The following is a 21,380-nucleotide window of genomic DNA, read 5'->3' on the forward strand; positions in this document are numbered from 1 at the left end:
CATTTTTTTTAAAGCAAACTTTAAGACGAAATGAAGAATATTATGTGCATTCATAAAAAAAATGCAGCAGCCACTGTTACCATTATCATTGTCATATTATTTGTTTTTATCATATATGCATATGACAACATTTCAAGCGAGTAATCTATATTATTATTCATTTTATTAATTTATTTGTATTTTTTAACTAATTGAATAAAGTTCTCATTATTTTTATGTCAGCACATTTGTATATATGCGTATTCGCTTTTTTGTGTTTCTGTTGTAGCATATATTGCTAGCTATGGCGGCTAATGAGCATACTCTCTGAATTTACGAACCATTTCTTCTTATCAAGTTACATGTAAAAGCTTGATAATACAAAACGGTAAATATTTGTAACTACATTTATTATCTTTTCTTTTTATAGCATTTTTCATATTTTAAAGTTTTTTCGATTTTTCAAACATATACATGAAGGTTTTATATTATGAAATTTAATAATTCAATTTTTTTAACATTTATTATCTAAAAATTGTTAAATAATTAAAAAAAAAAAATTGAAAACTATTAAACAAATATTTTTGAGAAAAGCACATATATACAAATATATGAATATATATATGCATAGTTAAAGGGTTATTGGACAAAATAAAATGAACGTAGTATATAAAATAAGCATATATTTATGCGCATTCATGAAAATAGGTTAATCTTTATAATTCAAATATGCATATTAAAATTTTTATTTTATAATTTTTTCATAAAAAAGGAAAGAGAGGCAGAACAATAAATATGAAACAATTTTAAAATTATTATAATCAGGGCCTCCTTAGTATTATATCTAAGTGTATATGCATGTACAATTATATATATAAAGCAAATATTGCATATAGTCCTACAATTCGTCAATTTTTTTATGAACTAATTTATGGATAAAACACAAAAAATTTACATAGCTGTATTCCTTCTCAGCCTTATCTTCGACGCATAAAGACAAAATCCGCGGATCAGCAGTTTCGCTGCGAAAAAAATCGAAAAAAAACATATAGCGGCCTTACATTAAAATTGAGGTGGCATAATATCCAACTCGTATATCTTTTTGATATTCATTTATTTTGGGGGGTTTATTTATCTATTATTTATTTTTTTGTGTTAAATGAACTTACTTCGGTGGAACTATTACTATGGGAACAAATTGATTGGAGTGATGAAATTTGCTCAAATTCATAATAATACGCTCAAATTTTTCTGAAAAAAAAATAATATATGCAAAAAATTATATGGTGTCCATAACATGCATTTAACCAGTATATGCATGCTATTTAGATGTACAATTGCTTTTTTTTCTGTGATTAGTTTTTACTTGCATTAGGACTGTTCGTTAGGGTTAAATTGATGCAATTTTCATTTGTTGGAATATCCCCATAAATCTGAAATCGGAAGAAAAGTGAAAAAAATATGAAGCTCACATATATCCATGCGGGATATTGATATAATTAGCCAATATAACGTTTCTCATTTTTTAATTTTTGAAAATTCGTTAAGTACGAATAGATGCAACTTACATCCAAAGCAAACTCCATATCCGAATGATAACCAAAGAAGAGGTAAAAATGTGTACAAACATCAATCAAATATATTCCATTTGAATAAATTTTTTCACCACTAGAAGGTATAGCTCGAGGTATAAATAATTCGTCATCAATGCTCATTGAATCAATTTCATTTGTTTTCCCTTTTATATGAATTATGTAAGTTATAGGATAAACAAACAAAAGCGATGATATTATTGGCATTGACAAAAGCTTTATTAAATTATATATTTTTAGATCAGGTAATACTTCTTTCTTTACAATATTATGCTTTAAAATACAGGAAGTGAATAAGGGCAATAATTTTAGTGTATCCGGTAATATTAGCTGCCCTGAATGGGCAGAGGAAGCGCACTAAAAAAAATAAAAAAATCGAATACAAATATAACAGAATAACCAAGTTCAAAATGATAACATGGAAAATATACTAATTAAATCAACTCTTCTTCAATTCGTGGACACTTACATTTATTCTGTAGGAAAACAGAATGTCCGTCAAATTGTCAATGATATTTTTTGAATAATTTTCATTGTGCAAAACGTCCATACACAATTGCTTAATTAGTATATTCATCAAAGTTTCGGCATCAGTATATCTAAAGGCAGTACTAAGTGACGATGTCACGTTCATGTGCGTAGTATGTAAACGTACATATCTATCGCCGTTTAAATTAGTATATATACATGCGCATTGTATATATACTTGTTTTTTCGATTCTGAAATATCTGAATAATTTAATAAAAAGGCAAATGTTTGATCATGTCGTATTTTTGGTATTTTAATAGTGTCAACACTAATTATTGAATTAAAATTATTATTACAACAAAGTAATTTTTTTACAGAAATATTTTGGGAATATCTTAATTTTAATTCACAGCAATATGCAATATTTTCCGATGTTAATATATCTTTTATATTCATATAAATTTCTTTATAATCTTTTTGCCATATAAAATTTTCTAAAAATAATATTTTCCCTCCAGTATTTTGAGCAACATATTGTAATGTTGGCACACAAATCCTAGTATTATTTGCTGAAATAATAAATACATCTGTACTTATATTATAATTATATAAATCTAATAACATAGAATCATAAAAACTTTTTTGTTGAACTTCGAACAAATTCTCTTGTTCCGTTCTTTTTATTTCATTGATAGCCCCTACACCGCAATTAGGTGTACTAGCATAAAACATAGATATACTTCCAACACCATTTCGTTCCTTTAGTATTTCGATAGCAACCTTTAAAGCACTATTTCCACATGACCCATATGCTTGCATTTTAGGACATAGTGTTTTAATTGTATCTATTAGGTTATTAATTTTATTAAATTCATCAACACAACTTAAAAATATGTCATCATGGGAAAGTGGAACAAATGGGTCATCTATATCACTCATCACAATTAATTGATTTTTGAAATATTTGTCATTTTGGGTATTTTCATTATGATATGCAGTATTATTTGGATCTGTATTTGCTGCACACTCAGTGGTTGCTCCGTTTACACCATCTAAATATTTGCAGTTGAAGAAAAACAATGAATTGCTATATGTAATGATAGCTATCTTTGTTTTGGGGCATGTAACATTTTTTACAGCGTATTTAATTCCCTCTAATACAGTATAAGTAATATTATTATATATAGCATTATATGAACAATCAATAACAAAAACAAAATATGGTGGTAACATATTTTTTATCTGTTTATATTTTGATAATATAGAATTTCTTTTATTTATAGCTTCATAAGTTTCTCCTTTTTTTTCATCTAATAAATTTTTAATTTCATCTAATCTAAAATTTGTATTTTCATTTATTATTGTTTCATTATTATTTATATTTTTTTCATTAATATAATTACGTGACATACCTATAAAGCCACTAGAGTCTCTTTCTCCCCCTTCTGTTAAAACACCCGCGCCTGCGTTGTAGTTTATTTCATTTTCACTAAATAAACTCCTTGATTGATTATTCAAATTTTTTGAGTCATTCGAAATTAACGTATTTGATATTTGTTTAGTTATAGACATAATCTTATTAGTAATAATAGATGCTGCTTGATTTACATTTTTATTTAATGAAGTATAACTTAATTTCAAATTATTTGAATTCGTATAATACTTCGACGGTATCATAATATCTACAGACCCTTTTAATAATGGAGAAATGAAATTATGCTTACCATTTTGCATATGTGTAATTTTTTCATTATATTGATATATATCAAATAATACATTTTCATCAATTAAAATTTCTGCATCACAAAAAACACATATAAATTTTTTTCCTAAATCTTCTAACATTGTACCATGTATATAACTAAAGCATTTAGGGCACCGCAAAATTTCAACATTTTCTTCTTTATCATTAATTATATCCTTCATATAAACTTTATAAACATTTTCTCCAACGTTTAAGCAGGCAAATGGATTGACAATAATACCAAATGGTATTCTAGATAAGTTTAAGGTTTCAGAAAATAAAGGGATTTGATATAGTGTACTTTTTATAAAGCGTGGATCTGCTTTTCCTGTATCCACTGAAATGAAAGGTTGATAAAACGATGGCGGAGATATATATTTACATGTTTCAAATATTTTAAAACATGTTTTATTCTTTTTATCTTGAAAATTTATTATTGGTCTTGGAATTTTATTCATATCTATACGATTATAAGTCTTTTTAATTAATGTAAATATTTCTTCTCCTTTATCAGTTACTCCCTTTTCATGATCACTACTTGATTCATCACTTGAACTTTCTTCAGAATCATTATCACATTTATCAGTGTTTGCATTATTAGAATCTCTTCTATTCATAGCTTTAGGGGTTGTCTCATTTCTTCTTATGTAATTCGAACTGCCCAGAAATGGCGTATTACTAAACGGATGTTGTTGCCCCAAAACACTAGGCTTTTGATAATTAAATGCACCTTTATGATTAGAGTATTGATGTGCTTGATTACTGAATTGATTGGCTTGATACTTTTGGATATTATTAGGCGTATTTTGCGAAGTGCTAAAAGGTAACTCCCTGCTATTATCCGGATAATTACATACAGGAACTGAATTCATCACGTTTCCTGTGTTCAAATTTGACTGCGTCTGAGATACCGGATGAATATTACTATTTCTGAAAACACTATTACTGCCCAATTGATTCATATTATTATATTCCACATGATTATTATAATTGATTGTTGGATAATTATATGTTTGTGTATAATCTTGTTTTGGTTGAATATTTTCATTTATTTTATAATTATAGTTCATGGAATTTATTTCATTGTTATTTGTCCCCATGCTTGAGTAATTAAGACCATTTTGTGTGCTAAAATTATTCCAATTATTTGGTATATAGGTTGTTTCTGCATAAATATCATTACCTCCTTTTGGAGGATTGTTACCCTCGATATTATTATTACTACTTACACTAATGTTGTTCCTATTCATTTTTACTGATAAATCATTGTAATTATTTCTATTAATATAATCATTTTCGATTTTGGAAACATTTCTTTCTTCATGCATTTGGTCATTTAAGCGTGTGCTACTTGTATTGTTTTCAAAATGTTTTATATTATTATTTATATTTTCTGCATTGTTAATAATATTATTGTTAAATGTGTTCTCATAGTTTTCATTATCTTTATTACTCGTTATATTTTCTCGAAATAACATATTTTTATTGTTATCTCGATTTACTACATTTGTGTTTCTATTATTTGGTGCTAATTTTATATCATCATTATAATTCCCTTTGTGTGAATTGTCAAAAAAGGGATTTATATCATTTTTAACTTCGTTTGGGTTTATTGACATTAAATGGGTTTCTGATTTATCCATCTGATTATTGTTATTATTATAACTATTGTGTACATTGTCTCTAAGGTTATTATTCAAATTGTTTGAGTTGCTCTGATTTAAGTTTTGACTTTTATTTGGCATCATTTCTTTTTCATTATGTATAATTTCATCGTTTGTGCTCCGAGCGTTAACGTTTTTTTATTTTAGTAACCCTTAGCTATCCACAATATGTTTAACAAAACATTTAATGTGAAATTTGATTGCTATTTTGCTATATTTACTCGTTTTTTCTTGTGTATGAATATTTCTCTTCAAATGTTTACCTGTTTTCACAAACTTATAATTCTTTTTATATGCTTATCTTTGTTTTATAAAATAATTTTACTCGATCCAAGTATTTTCTTAATGCTGATATTTTTATAAACGAGTTTGCACTCAAATGAAACTTCGAAATTGATAGACATAAAAATTGTATATATTTATTTCAGCAATAATATTAAGTAATTTTTTTTGGAATTAATGCATAATTTATATTTAGCATAAATTAATACTACTGTTTTCACTTTTCACTTTTATACTAACATACGGAAATCTTTTTTTATCATTCTAAAATTAATATTTTCAGATTTCCTCATCACGATTACTACTCCTAACTAGTTCTATTACTATATTCCTTTACTTTTATTATTGTTTTTTCTCTTTTTGATTTTATCTTTTTTTTTAAATATTTCTTAACCTGTCAAACGATTACTAATACTATATTTTTATTACTTTCATCATTAATAAATATATTGATATTATTTAAATTTCTTATATATACATAAATATATGGATATATTATTCATATATGTGATAACAAATTAAAATTATATATATACTATTTGTATGTTCCGTTCTCGCTATTTTTTTATAATGCATATATAAATATATATTGTTCCTATTTGCCCCATAATATTTAATTAGCTCTTCTTTCAATATTATTTCACCAGAATATATTTCAATTATTTTATTTATATATATATTTTTTAACCTATGGAAAGTTTATCATCAATGAGGTACCTTTTTATATAAAAAAATAGCATCCATATATTTATATGTATGTACATATTAAGTATGCAATATAATGTTATTATATTTATTACTAAGCATGTATGTGTATACAAATCATGAAATACTATTTGTATTATCATTTATATGTGGGATTATCTTCATTTAAAAAAAATAAAATAAAAGTAGCATACACACTATAGCATTATACGCAACTATGGCGCTAGTAGTTGTTACTTCCTTTCACAATATTATAAATTTGGATTAATAAAAATGAAAAACTATCACATATTAAAAAAAGGAAAAGTTTGCTTTCGATATGTTCTAATATAAGAATAAAGGGCTATTTAAAAAAAAATCTAAAAATCATATAATTTTTTTAATATATAATGGCATTTATATAATTATATATTTGTGCTTTTCATATATATATATAATATATAATATATAATATATAATAATAATGTCATCCAATTGACCATAAATTTTATATTAAATAGGGGAGAAAAAAAAACATGTAATAATAAACCCTTAATAAGCATAAACAATAAAATGGAAAAATTGTGAAACATATTAATTAGGGGAAAATAAGTATAATATTAATAAATGCATATGTACCAAGTTCAAATTAAATGCATTTCAATACTTAATATTTTATTTTTAATGTTATTTAGTCTTCCATTTACATAAATATGATTATTAGCATAATAAATATAATGAGGAATGTAATGAAATTGATATGTGGTAAATTATTTAAAATCACAGCTAATAAAATTTCAAATATTCCTAAACTTTGAATTCATGAAGACAATTTTATCATTATTACTACTATTAATATATTTTTTTTATTTATTCCATATAACAATAAAATAGTAGTTAGCAATTAGTTAAAAGTAAAATAATAAAAATTTATGTGTGTATATTTATAAAACATTCTTCGAAATGAAGCCCTAAAATAAAATTAAAAGAGATTATATCTATAATTATTGTAAAAAAAATAAATATTAAGCAAAAGGCATATACCATTTATATTTCCCTATTATATGTAACCATACAAAAATACAAGGAAGCATTTATATTTTTTCCATCACATATATTTTTGTAAAAATAGTTTATAATTTTTTCTCTTTCGCATTTAGACGATTTAGTATAAAATAAAGCTTGTGAATTATTTTTAGTTGTGCATGTATAAATTAATAACTTTAAATAGCTAAATATTATTTAATTAATATCGATGAATTCGAAACATCACAAAATTATACATTCTTTATACTTCAACAAATTAATAAAGTCGCTACAATATATGCTTTGAAAAAATATATCATGCATATAGAATCGTAAAGATTTAAAATTCATCATGCTTTTAATTAGTTTTTTTATTTGTTCGTCTTAATGAGCATTTTAGTGAACCACTCAATCAAATTGTTTATCACCATTATTATTGTTTTAACCTTATGCTAGAATAATAATATCGGGGTAGGATTATCTTATACCATGATTTGGCAAATGGTTTAAATAATATTTACTAAAAAATAAAATAATGGAACAAAAAATATTTTAAGGAAAATTAATGATATTTTATTTTTTCATTACTAACATATGCCATACGAAAAATGACTATAATTTCATAATCTTTTAAATGCACCTTTTAACCATTCATTTTTTTAAAATTTATATTAATTACAGTCATACAATGGTGTGTACTCAATATATGTATATGTAAAGAATTAATAACCGTTTAATATACCATCTAAATCAGAAAATCATTTATATGCAACTTCTATATTGTTGAATTATATTTCTAATGCTTAATAAAAAAAAGTGGAAACATAAATTTTAAAAAGTATGTTCATCATGCAAATATTTCCTCCACATGGTTGTTATACATATAACACGCACAAATATATATATTTATATAATATATATAGTTATAGCATAAAAGTTATATAAATATATATATATTTATGTGTAAATATTGTAATATATTAAAATAGGTAAAGAGAAAAAATAATCATACAGTATGGAAGTATAAACAATATACGATGTGTTTATTAAAATGGTGCGTACTGTCTACAAGGAAATAAAAAAAGGTAAAAAAATCAGAATTGCTCTATTTAATTAAAAAAAATTAATAACCAAAAATATTTAAAAAACATTAAAAAAAAAGATTAATTATATTAACATAATTATATAATTTTTTACAACACTTTTTTCGCATTCCATTATATTAGTTTTTTCCTAACATCTCTTTATAAAAAAAATATTTTTTCTTTCTGATGCTAAACTAATTATTATTAACTACGCATTTTTTTATGATGTTTCATTATATAACATAATTTATAATTTAGCTTTCTATAAATAATGATAAAATAAGAATCCTTTTATTTTCCAAAAAAAAAAGAAAAAAAGAAATGTTCGGAACTAAATTCATTTTTAATATTATCAAAAATAAATTTAATAGTTTATCGACAAAATGTGTAAAATATGTTATAAAAAGTTATAAAAGAACATGCCCTCATATAAGTGATTTCGAACCATTTGGTATTCAATAATTCTAAAAAAAGAAATGACAATTTTTGTCCATTGTGTCGAGTGTTCATGATATAAAAAATTAGACTTAGTATAATCACATGTATTCGTTCATTTCGAATTTGTAGTGCTGAAATATTTGAATATCTTTGTGCACCCATATATATATATATATATTTATGTCTTATTTTTATTATTTTTTATATCAGCTTCTATGTATTACTTCAGCGGGTTACATAATTATAGAAGCTTTTACCTGTTAGTAAAAATCAACGAGATATTTAATATAAATAAATATAAGCATATATACATTATATTTAGTACAGATAAATATGATTTTCAAACGGATGGTAACAATAAATTTGCTTTATCACAAACTAGACAAACCAATATACATATAGATGCGCATATATATTTGGTCTCCTTTTTATTATCATTTCGATATAAATAAGCACAATTTAATTATTTATATATTCTTTTTTAATAGATATTTCTACGAACAAAAAAAATAGAATCCATATTGACCAACGAGCGGACATAAAAATAAGGCAATGCGACGAAACATTAAAAATCGATTTATTTACAAAAAAATTAACAAAAAAAATTCATATTGGTGAAGTAAAAATAGATATTAATTCAAGCATTGTTGAGAAATCATTTCCTAAAAATGAATGGTTAAAATAAAGGAATACTGATTAAATAAATGTATAAAATAACTATATAATTATATATATTGATTTGGAGTATTTATTTCTAAATTTTATTAATTATAATTAGGTTTGTCTGTTTCAAGGATGGGCAAGAAGTTTGTAAAATACAAATGTCCTTTTATCGAAGTAATATATAAATCTAGTTGTAGTCTGAATATATATTTTACTTTATTTTTTAATTAAACACATATATAGGACTTTCTTCGGGAAAAAATTCAAGTGTGCATGAATGCCCATATTTTTTAGTTATTAATTTTTCATTTTGTTATTTATATTTACTTTAATTTCATTTTATTATAGTTTCAAAATATGCACGCCCAAATGAGTGTCTTTTTATACAAGATGGATTAGAAATATGGAAGAATAAACCAAAAGGTTCCAATAAGAAGACTATAAATTTATACAATATTGATAAAAAATTTGATGATGATGATGAAAACTTATTACTTCTAGATAATAATACGGTAATGAATATTATATTTAAAAGAATTTAATATAAAATTCACCTATCAAACTTATGTCTATATAGATATAATACCCATATGTATGTACGAACACAACTGCTTGCGATTATATATTATCATCAATTATATTACTCTATAACTGCAATCTTAATTGCTATTAATATATTTTTTTTTGGGGGATTTATTTATACACATTTAATAATCATTTTAATTTATTTTATTTCTCTCATAAAGGATATCAACGAAATAAGTTTGATGCAAAAACTTAGATTAATAAGTTTTGTATTAGAACAAGAAATCTTTGTGTTTGATTTTTACGCATATGTTTCTAAGTATATGTCAGCAAAAGAAATTATGGGTATATCATTTTTTTACTATTATAAAATATTTTGTAAACATTTTTATGAAATAATTATTGTTTATTTTATTTTTTATCATGCCACTTTCAACTTGCTTAGTTTCTAAATATATTGTATCATTTATCTTATTTTTTTTGACTAATTTTTAATCCTTAGGAGAGTGGTTCTTATGCTTCTTATGCTTTAAAGACAATGTAGATTATGATTCTATAAATATAGAAACAATAATAGAAAGAAATATCCATAGAGATATAAACATACCTATACTGAACATCCAGAGAATTGTTATTGATAAAAATAATAATACAAATGCTAGCATTATTTATACATATGAAAATGAAAAATATAATTTAAGCATCCATTCAGAGAATAATCTTTCTTATATTATTGATGCGATAACAATTTTTACAAACGAAGTAAAATATATTAAAAAATATGAACATTAATATATATTCCAATATATTATACTAAATATATACGTGGCACATATTCTAGAAATAATCCACTTTCATATATTTCTATAATTTCAAATTTATATTAAACTCATTTATATCCTGTCTTTTGTTTTTATTTCAGCTAAAAGTTCTAAAGGAATCTTATGGAGAAAAATTTAATGCACGAAAAAATATAATAATGCAAGAAGCAACTATGAAAAAACTAATGGGTAAATTGATATTAAAAATATAAAATGAAGAAGTATGACCATACGCATATGTATATATATAGATTAATACATTTGTACATGATATATATTTATTTATATTCATGAATTACTCGTAGGAAAAAGAAGAGTTTCTTCCCCTCGATATCGACGTAGCTTACCGAAAAGTACCCACAAAATGATTAAAGAAATGTATGCCGAAAAAAATAGTTACGAAGATATCCCAAAGAGAAAAAACAATTTCCTAAATGATATATTACTAGAAAATTGTTCTACTAGTATGGTAGATACAGCGAACGAATCTTTGAAAGATGAAATCGTCGAATCAAAATTAGACAAAGAAATAGATATACTAAGTGGGACATCCACGGATGCACTAATAGAAGCAATGTGGAACAAAGAACCAGGAATAAAACAAGAAACTCTAAATGATTAATTATTCGAAGAAATTCGAGTTAAGAAATTAAATGATGGAAAATAAACATATTTATTAATCAAATTATATATATAAAGGAAATAACTTCAAGTAAAACTACAAAATATCGTTAGATGAAATAAAAAATGTCAAATAATTAGTGAAAATGGAAAGACTTGATATCACAATAGTCTAAGCAACCAAACATAATACATATGAATTAATCAATATAATTAGTCATTATTAAACTATGAGAAATTAAATTATTGCCTTTTACAGTATTTATATCATCAAATTATATATAGATACCAAATAATCTATACCATTACTCAAGAAAAATAAATATTATATGCTTTATGCTTCTTATTTTTATTTTCTTTTAAAAACATTTATGAAATCTTTAAATTTTATGTATTTATTTTTTTAAAAATTTTAATAAAATATTTTGTTCTTGCACAAATCTCATAAAAATAAAAAAAATGGAATAAGAAAATTTTTTTAATTTATTTTTTACATTTTTTGAGGAAGTTAATGTTAAATAATGCCTTGTAGGTTAATAAAATGAAATGAAATATTTTATAATAAAAAATTATGTTTTTTTTATAATATGTAATTAAAATTCTATTCAAATATATACTAGTTTTTTCTAATTATAATTTAAATTAGGACAACCTTAGTAAAATAATCATAAATGGTAAATGCTTTGAATCTGAATATAAAATTACACAAAGACACATATATGCTAACATTTTTATTTATAATAGTATAGAAAAAAAAATATATTATTATAAGATACTTAATTAGAATACTTATTTATATAGCTAAACTTTAGGTATTTTATATTATTACATTTATTTGAATTATTACTTCTTTCGGACTTTCCGTCTTATTTTCTTTTGATTTCACTCCTTTGTTTTGTTTTTGTTATCACGTTCAATACTTCCAAATTAATAGTGCATTTTTCTTTTTTACTTTGAATTTCATTCCTTATATCATGTATTTCCAATATGGTTTGGGCTTTTTCTTATATGCATATTTTTTGGTATTACCTCTTTTAGGATTTTCTTTAAATTTTGGTAGCTCTTTATTGTTTTCTTCTTGGAATAATACCTTCTTTCTCTAATTCTTCATTTTTTTCAATTAAGTCTTCTTCTTCTTCCTCTTCATCGCCTTCTTCATTTTCTATTGTATTAATTTTAGGTTGATATATTTTCTTGTCGTTTTTTGTATTTTCTTCTTTATTGCCATCGTATTCATTATGTCCAAACAAATCATGTAAAATTTTATTCATAATAAGAGTTTTTGTATTGTCATTAATATTATCATCAACATTACTATCTTCGTGATTGTTGCTATTTGTATTATAATTATAAGATTTATTATGATCTATAGTAGAATCATTTTCAGATACTTCTATTTCACCATTGATTTGTTCCTCACTTAATGATTCTATTGATTTTTCTTGAATATCAAATATACTTTTTATTTTATTTGATGCATTATAATTTTCTTTTTCTTCTATAAATATATTATGCATTGGTGGAGACGGGAAATATTCTTTAAATAATTTTAATTTTTTATTCATTTTTTCATTTTCATCTGGTGTTGCTTCGTATGTTAATAATACATATTTAAGGAGCGAATCTTTATTTTTATTATCTTCTATATCTTCATTATCTTTTGTATATTTCGATTTACTTTTTATTTTATTTTTGGGAATATAAACATTAACATTTTTTGATTTATTGATTACTACAATAGATTGAGCTTTATCTTCGTAGGATTTATTATCTTGAAAAGTTACATTATTTTTCAATGGTTCAAATTCTTCATATTCAGTTTCAATATTAACGTCATCATAATTAGAGAAAAAGTCATCTGAGTTATATGTATTTTCCTCATATTGTGAGTTACTATGTGGACTTATATAATCATCATTAAAAGTATGTCCATAAGAATCGGACAACCTTTCGCTATCAAAATTATTTTCTGGATCATATTCACGGATTGGATACACGCTAGAATCTCTACTATCGTATTTATATCTTAAATTATCATCCATATCATGAATATACTTATTATTATCAGGGAATTTTAAGTCGGACAAATTATTTTTATTTTTTTTTAAAAATTCATCATTATTTTTGTTGCTATGCTTATTATCATATATGAAATCATTTTTCACAACGTATTCAGGCTGCTTTTTATATTGCATGAGATATGGATTAGAATATGGCAAGAAATTAAAAAAATATTTATAGTCATTATCATAATTTTCCATATTATCAATTTTACTTTTTTTATTTAAATTAGTTGTTTTGTGACCAGTTCCTTTTGCATTATCGCTTGTTTTATTAATGCCTTGAGATGGATAAGCCGAATCTGATTGATCATTATAATTTTTTTTACCATTTATAGTCATTATACCTGAATAAATTATTTCCCCATTATTATAATAGTTGCAATAACATGATATAACTGCATTTGGATTTCTTATGTTTAACTTTATATACCTTGTATGATGTGATTTTAAACCTCCATTTATCATTTCAAAGTTCGGGAAAGGGAAACTACCTGGGGTAATATTTTCAATATGCTCATTTGCATTAACTTCTTCAAAACAATGTGCAGGTTCAACTTTAAAATATTCAACAGCTTTTATATCTTCATTATTCACAGTATTAAAAAAAAAGTTATCCATATAACTCGTATTTCTGTCGTTGGCATAATATTTGTATGGGGGTCCGCATTGAAATCCAATAATTTCATTTGTAGCTGTGATAGCGCATTCGTTACTGGTATTTTCATCATTCAATATAACTTTTTTACTCAAAAATGGTTCCCTTTCTGCATATTCTTTATATATCGAACCATTTTTATTTATTTGAAAAGAACACCCTTTTGTTTTGTTCAAATTTTTTTTAAAAAATATTTTAACAGGAAATGATGCTATTTTATTTTCCATTTTATCATATTCATTCTTAAATGCACAATGTAAGAACATATCCTGTTCAACAAACATCGGAGTAAGCATTTTTTGATATCCGTCATCACTTTTAAAACCTGTTAATGTGCCTGGTATTATTTCTTCTATTGGTTTTACATTTCTGAATAAGTTTTCAATTGTATATGTTAATGAAGAATTATTATTAAAAGAGAGAGAATAACAATAGACACCATCATATTTTATTTTTTCTGAATTAGATAATCCTTCATTTTTTTTCATCTTTATAATACTATATGGAAATGGATTTATAAAATAATAATTGCCTTTTCTATATTGATATGGCTTTTCATTGAAAAATAAATTAATATCTAAATATTTATTATAAGTATTAGGATGCCTCAAATGCTTTCCTAGAACATTACCAGTTTGTGCACGATAATGGGTACTACCATTCGTACAATATTCATCATCTGATAACGAATTCAAATATTCCATTTTTTCAATTATATCATAAGCATAATAATTTTTTCTGGATTTTTCTTTTCTCTTTTTTATCTTTTCGAACATGCTTTTCCTTTCTTCATCCACGTTCCCCTTTTGCCCATTTTCTACAAAATTTCTTTTATTTGCTTCATTATTTCCGGAAATAAATTCTTTATTCATATCTTGACTATTATTTTCGCTATTATTTTCGCTATTATTTTCAGATTCCTTTTCTGCAATTAATCTAGAAGGTCTTTTAATGTTGCCCTCTGGTATATCATTTTGAACTGGTGAATCGGGATTATCATGATTTGAATCATCACTGTTCTTATCAGAAGTATTAGATTCTTTATCTTGTTTTACATCTTGACTATTATTTTCGCTATTATTTTCGCTATTATTTTCGCTATTATTTTCGCTATTATTTTCGCTATTATTTTCGCTATTATTTTCGCTATTATTTTCGCTATTATTTTCAGATTCCTTTTCTGCAATTAATCTAGAAGGTCTTTTAATGTTGCCCTCTGGTATATCATTTTGAACTGGTGAATCGGGATTATCATGATTTGAATCATCACTGTTCTTATCAGAAGTATTAGATTCTTTATCTTGTTTTACATCTTGACTATTATTTTCGCTATTATTTTCAGATTCCTTTTCTGCAATTAATCTAGAAGGTCTTTTAATGTTGCCCTCTGGTATATCATTTTGAACTGGTGAATCGGGATTATCATGATTTGAATCATCACTGTTCTTATCAGAAGTATTAGATTCTTTATCTTGTTTTACATCTTGACTATTATTTTCGCTATTATTTTCGCTATTATTTTCAGATTCCTTTTCTGCAATTAATCTAGAAGGTCTTTTAATGTTGCCCTCTGGTATATCATTTTGAACTGGTGAATCGGGATTATCATGATTTGAATCATCACTGTTCTTATCAGAAGTATTAGATTCTTTATCTTGTTTTACATCTTGACTATTATTTTCGCTATTATTTTCGCTATTATTTTCGCTATTATTTTCGCTATTATTTTCGCTATTATTTTCGCTATTATTTTCAGATTCCTTTTCTGCAATTAATCTAGAAGGTCTTTTAATGTTGCCCTCTGGTATATCATTTTGAACTGGTGAATCGGGATTATCATGATTTGAATCATCACTGTTCTTATCAGAAGTATTAGATTCTTTATCTTGTTTTACATCTTGACTATTATTTTCGCTATTATTTTCAGATTCCTTTTCTGCAATTAATCTAGAAGGTCTTTTAATGTTGCCCTCTGGTATATCATTTTGAACTGGTGAATCGGGATTATCATGATTTGAATCATCACTGTTCTTATCAGAAGTATTAGATTCTTTATCTTGTTTTACATCTTGACTATTATTTTCGCTATTATTTTCGCTATTATTTTCGCTATTATTTTCAGATTCCTTTTCTGCAATTAATCTAGAAGGTCTTTTAATGTTGCCCTCTGGTATATCATTTTGAACTGGTGAATCGGGATTATCATGATTTGAATCATCACTGTTCTTATCAGAAGTATTAGATTCTTTATCTTGTTTTACATCTTGACTATTATTTTCGCTATTATTTTCAGATTCCTTTTCTGCAATTAATCTAGAAGGTCTTTTAATGTTGCCCTCTGGTATATCATTTTGAACTGGTGAATCGGGATTATCATGATTTGAATCATCACTGTTCTTATCAGAAGTATTAGATTCTTTATCTTGTTTTACATCTTGACTATTATTTTCGCTATTATTTTCAGATTCCTTTTCTGCAATTAATCTAGAAGGTCTTTTAATGTTGCCCTCTGGTATATCATTTTGAACTGGTGAATCGGGATTATCATGATTTGAATCATCACTGTTCTTATCAGAAGTATTAGATTCTTTATCTTGTTTTACATCTTGACTATTATTTTCGCTATTATTTTCGCTATTATTTTCGCTATTATTTTCGCTATTATTTTCGCTATTATTTTCAGATTCCTTTTCTGCAATTAATCTAGAAGGTCTTTTAATGTTGCCCTCTGGTATATCATTTTGAACTGGTGAATCGGGATTATCATGATTTGAATCATCACTGTTCTTATCAGAAGTATTAGATTCTTTATCTTGTTTTACATCTTGACTATTATTTTCGCTATTATTTTCAGATTCCTTTTCTGCAATTAATCTAGAAGGTCTTTTAATGTTGCCCTCTGGTATATCATTTTGAACTGGTGAATCGGGATTATCATGATTTGAATCATCACTGTTCTTATCAGAAGTATTAGATTCTTTATCTTGTTTTACATCTTGACTATTATTTTCGCTATTATTTTCAGATTCCTTTTCTGCAATTAATCTAGAAGGTCTTTTAATGTTGCCCTCTGGTATATCATTTTGAACTGGTGAATCGGGATTATCATGATTTGAATCATCACTGTTCTTATCAGAAGTATTAGATTCTTTATCTTGTTTTACATCTTGACTATTATTTTCGCTATTATTTTCGCTATTATTTTCGCTATTATTTTCGCTATTATTTTCGCTATTATTTTCAGATTCCTTTTCTGCAATTAATCTAGAAGGTCTTTTAATGTTGCCCTCTGGTATATCATTTTGAACTGGTGAATCGGGATTATCATGATTTGAATCATCACTGTTCTTATCAGAAGTATTAGATTCTTTATCTTGTTTTACATCTTGACTATTATTTTCGCTATTATTTTCAGATTCCTTTTCTGCAATTAATCTAGAAGGTCTTTTAATGTTGCCCTCTGGTATATCATTTTGAACTGGTGAATCGGGATTATCATGATTTGAATCATCACTGTTCTTATCAGAAGTATTAGATTCTTTATCTTGTTTTACATCTTGACTATTATTTTCGCTATTATTTTCAGATTCCTTTTCTGCAATTAATCTAGAAGGTCTTTTAATGTTGCCCTCTGGTATATCATTTTGAACTGGTGAATCGGGATTATCATGATTTGAATCATCACTGTTCTTATCAGAAGTATTAGATTCTTTATCTTGTTTTACATCTTGACTATTATTTTCGCTATTATTTTCAGATTCCTTTTCTGCAATTAATCTAGAAGGTCTTTTAATGTTGCCCTCTGGTATATCATTTTGAACTGGTGAATCGGGATTATCATGATTTGAATCATCACTGTTCTTATCAGAAGTATTAGATTCTTTATCTTGTTTTACATCTTGACTATTATTTTCGCTATTATTTTCAGATTCCTTTTCTGCTAAAATTGTGCATGATCTTTTTTTTTTTTTTTGTGGTGTACGACTAAACTCTATTACAGTAATTCCACTACCCCTTTCGGGATTTTCACTTTTAGAATCTCCATTATGTTCTTTAATAATCAGCAAAAGTTTTTCTTCCGAATCATTAGGTTTATTTTCATTTCTACTTCTATCTCTTTCTCTTTCTCTTTCTCTTTCTCTATCTCTATCTCTATCTCTTTCTCTTTCTCTTTCTCTTTCTCTATCTCTATCTCTTTCTCTTTCCCATTCCATTTCGTGTTTCCTTTCTTTTTCTCGTTCTATTTCTCTTTCTTTATCTTTATCTGTACTTAAAACTAAATTTTCATGTTGAGTTTCTGCTAAAATTCTTCCTATCGACCTATATTTTGCTTCGTCATTTTTTTTGTGCAGTTTGTTTGATTGGTTTATTTTGCTTTCATTCCATTTTGCATTTGTTTCCAAAAATTGTTCCTTTTTAAGTTTTATGTTTCTATTTGTTTCAGTGTCGAATATATATTTTTCGGTTTTGTCACTTGAAACCCCACAATTCGATTTATTTCCATCATTCATCTTACTATGGTTATCATACTTTTTATCCTTAGATAAATTATACGCATTTTTATTCTTAAAAATATCAGGAACTATATTTCTATCTTCTCCTTGAACAGATTTTTGATAAAAATCGACATTTAAATTATCAGATGAAATGTCTATAAAAGAATATAAATATTTATTAGCATATTCCTCATTATATACATACAATTCTTTATTCATGTTGTATGTATTTATATTTGGATTTTCATAATATTTATAAGAATTATAATTATGAAATTCATCATAATCCTTATTATTTTTTATGTAGAATAAGTTTTCTTCGTAATTATCATTATTAAATAGGCACACGGAAATCATTTTGTTAGATGCATCTATTACAATTTTCTTAATTTTTACAATTATATCAAATAGTTCAAAAAGAAAACCTTTAATTGTATTTCCATTTGCGTCAATATCCTCAAGGGGGTTACTATTTTTATACAAATTTATTTTTTCATAATCTGTGAATAATTTTTTCCTTTTTTTTTCTTCACCAAATGTGCACGATGAAGATTCAGTAGTAATGCACTTTTTTTTTAAATCATTTTTACCATATTTTCTTTCGTTGCTCAATATAATTTTACTCATCTTATTACCAAATATTTTATTGTAAACATTTATGTTTACCTTTTTCACCATGCAAAGGTAATTATTAGAAATCGTAACATTTTTTAACAATTTCTTCAATGTCTTTACATCCGTATTTTTCCTATTGACATATACATCAAAATATGTTCTTAGTAAACTTGGTGACGATATATTGCTGTTGTATTTTTGTTTTTCATCATTTTCTTTTTCTAAATAATCATATTTTGTGTATTTTAATATAATAAGCAGTAGTGAAATTAGTAGAGTTTTCCGAAAGCATACATTTTTTATATGATCTTTCATTTTTTATGTGTAAAAAAGTAAAATGATTATAATAGAAGTGAAAAATGAAAGAAGAAGAATATTACTCCGATATATTTATATGTATCTACTTATATGTAACATGTGTAGGCACATATATATTTTTGGTATTGACATGTATAAACGTAACAAATAAATGCTTAATTATCTGTATTTTTTTGTTCTTAATCTGAACTGAAAACATACATATGCAGGGGAATATACATGCATGTATAATACATATGCTTTTTATTTTTTATTTTTTATTTTCTTTATTATTATTTTTTAATTTAATTATATATTTTTAGTGTGTTTTTTATATATAGTTGCTTTGTGGTGAAAAACATTATAAATAAAAAAAAGGTGGTGTAAAAAAAACCAACGATAATAGAATACATACATGCAAATTTGTTTGCACGCTTTATCGAATATAAAAAAATAGGTGATTTATTTTATTTTTTGTTTAAATAATATATGATCTAAAGAACTCATAAACCATTATGAAAGAGTTTTTAAAAGATGCCAATTTTCTTCACATGTAGATCGATCATAGATCACTACCTAAATGGTTAAATCGATACGGAAGCATATGGATTTGTTCGATTTCAACTGCATTCATTTATTAGGGATTACAGTTGTATATTTTTAAAGAACCGTCAAAAACCATATATGCTACATATGCCTAAGGAATTTGACAATGAAGAAGTATATATACATTTACATGTGTATATATTATTAATCTGCATATTGAATAATCACATCGTTATTCGTTTTATTTTAATTATATTGTACAAATAAAGCATAATATGCATTATTTTAAATTGTTCTAATAGTTTTTCATAAAAAAAATTTAAAAAAATAATACCTTGATCCTTTATGTTGTGTTTTTATTTACCCAACTTTAATTTTATTATTTTTAGTTTCACCATTATTATCCATTTTATGTTGCTCTATTTTATAATTTTATACACTTTTGACGATAATGCAACTCTATGAAATATTTTATGGCGAATGTCGATGTACCAATAAATAGTATAGAATGGATGTGGCATATTTTTATTTTATATTTATTAAATATAATGTGGTTAATTTTTAAGCAAATAAATGATTCAAAATTAGTTTATTCCTATAATTTTGTTTACATGATTTTTTAACATAAATAATGTATATCTTCAATAATATATACAACACTGTTACATCGTTAAAAAATTATATACATATACATTCACATGTGTAGGAGGACTTCTAGATTTAAAGATCATACGAAAAATGATATATGCTAATGAACACTTAAAAGATGTGCACATTTTTAATGTATATATTCCATTTTTTGATGTTTAAGAACATTTATAATATTGTTTTATTTTGATCATACTTTTTTTTTATATTATTATATGCTTTAATAAATTGATAGCATCGTTTATGTGAAAACGATTTAACCATTTATATATACATACCTTTATATATATATCATAATGAAATAATATGAAAGTTTCAAAAATACTTAAAAAATAAAAAAATAATATACAATAGTATAAATTATATAAAATAATATTTTTATAAAATACAATTCTAAGAGTTTTACATGTTCCCCAAAATAGAGGAAAAGTACACAATATATATATATACACATACTTTTTTTCATA

General features: G+C 24.6%; 3 protein-coding genes across 3 annotated transcripts; 1 reads left to right on the top strand and 2 right to left on the bottom strand.

Annotated features, from left to right (window-relative positions):
• Positions 1-877: 877 nt before the first annotated feature.
• Positions 878-5,532, bottom strand: PBANKA_1002800 (protein transport protein Sec24B, putative; the record flags this gene model as incomplete). Its single annotated transcript, XM_034565098.1, has 5 exons — positions 878-1,001; positions 1,149-1,230; positions 1,346-1,412; positions 1,548-1,928; positions 2,041-5,532. The coding sequence occupies 5 exons, from the start codon at positions 5,530-5,532 to the stop codon at positions 878-880; spliced, it is 4,146 nt and encodes a 1,381-aa protein (XP_034421828.1).
• Positions 5,533-8,846: 3,314 nt separating this feature from the next.
• PBANKA_1002900 (ag-1 blood stage membrane protein homologue) lies at positions 8,847-11,594 on the top strand (the record flags this gene model as incomplete). Its single annotated transcript, XM_034565099.1, has 9 exons — positions 8,847-8,976; positions 9,174-9,314; positions 9,452-9,638; positions 9,742-9,800; positions 9,975-10,138; positions 10,373-10,496; positions 10,654-10,913; positions 11,074-11,161; positions 11,278-11,594. 9 exons carry the CDS (start codon positions 8,847-8,849, stop codon positions 11,592-11,594), a joined length of 1,470 nt encoding a protein of 489 aa, XP_034421829.1.
• A 1,063-nt stretch (positions 11,595-12,657) lies between these two features.
• PBANKA_1003000 (6-cysteine protein) lies at positions 12,658-19,737 on the bottom strand (the record flags this gene model as incomplete). Its single annotated transcript, XM_034565100.1, has 1 exon — positions 12,658-19,737. The coding sequence occupies one exon, from the start codon at positions 19,735-19,737 to the stop codon at positions 12,658-12,660; it is 7,080 nt and encodes a 2,359-aa protein (XP_034421830.1).
• Between the last annotated feature and the right edge of the window lie 1,643 nt (positions 19,738-21,380).

This window comes from Plasmodium berghei (assembly GCF_900002375.2).
Source record: "Plasmodium berghei ANKA genome assembly, chromosome: 10".
Classification (NCBI taxonomy): Eukaryota; Apicomplexa; class Aconoidasida; order Haemosporida; family Plasmodiidae; genus Plasmodium; species Plasmodium berghei.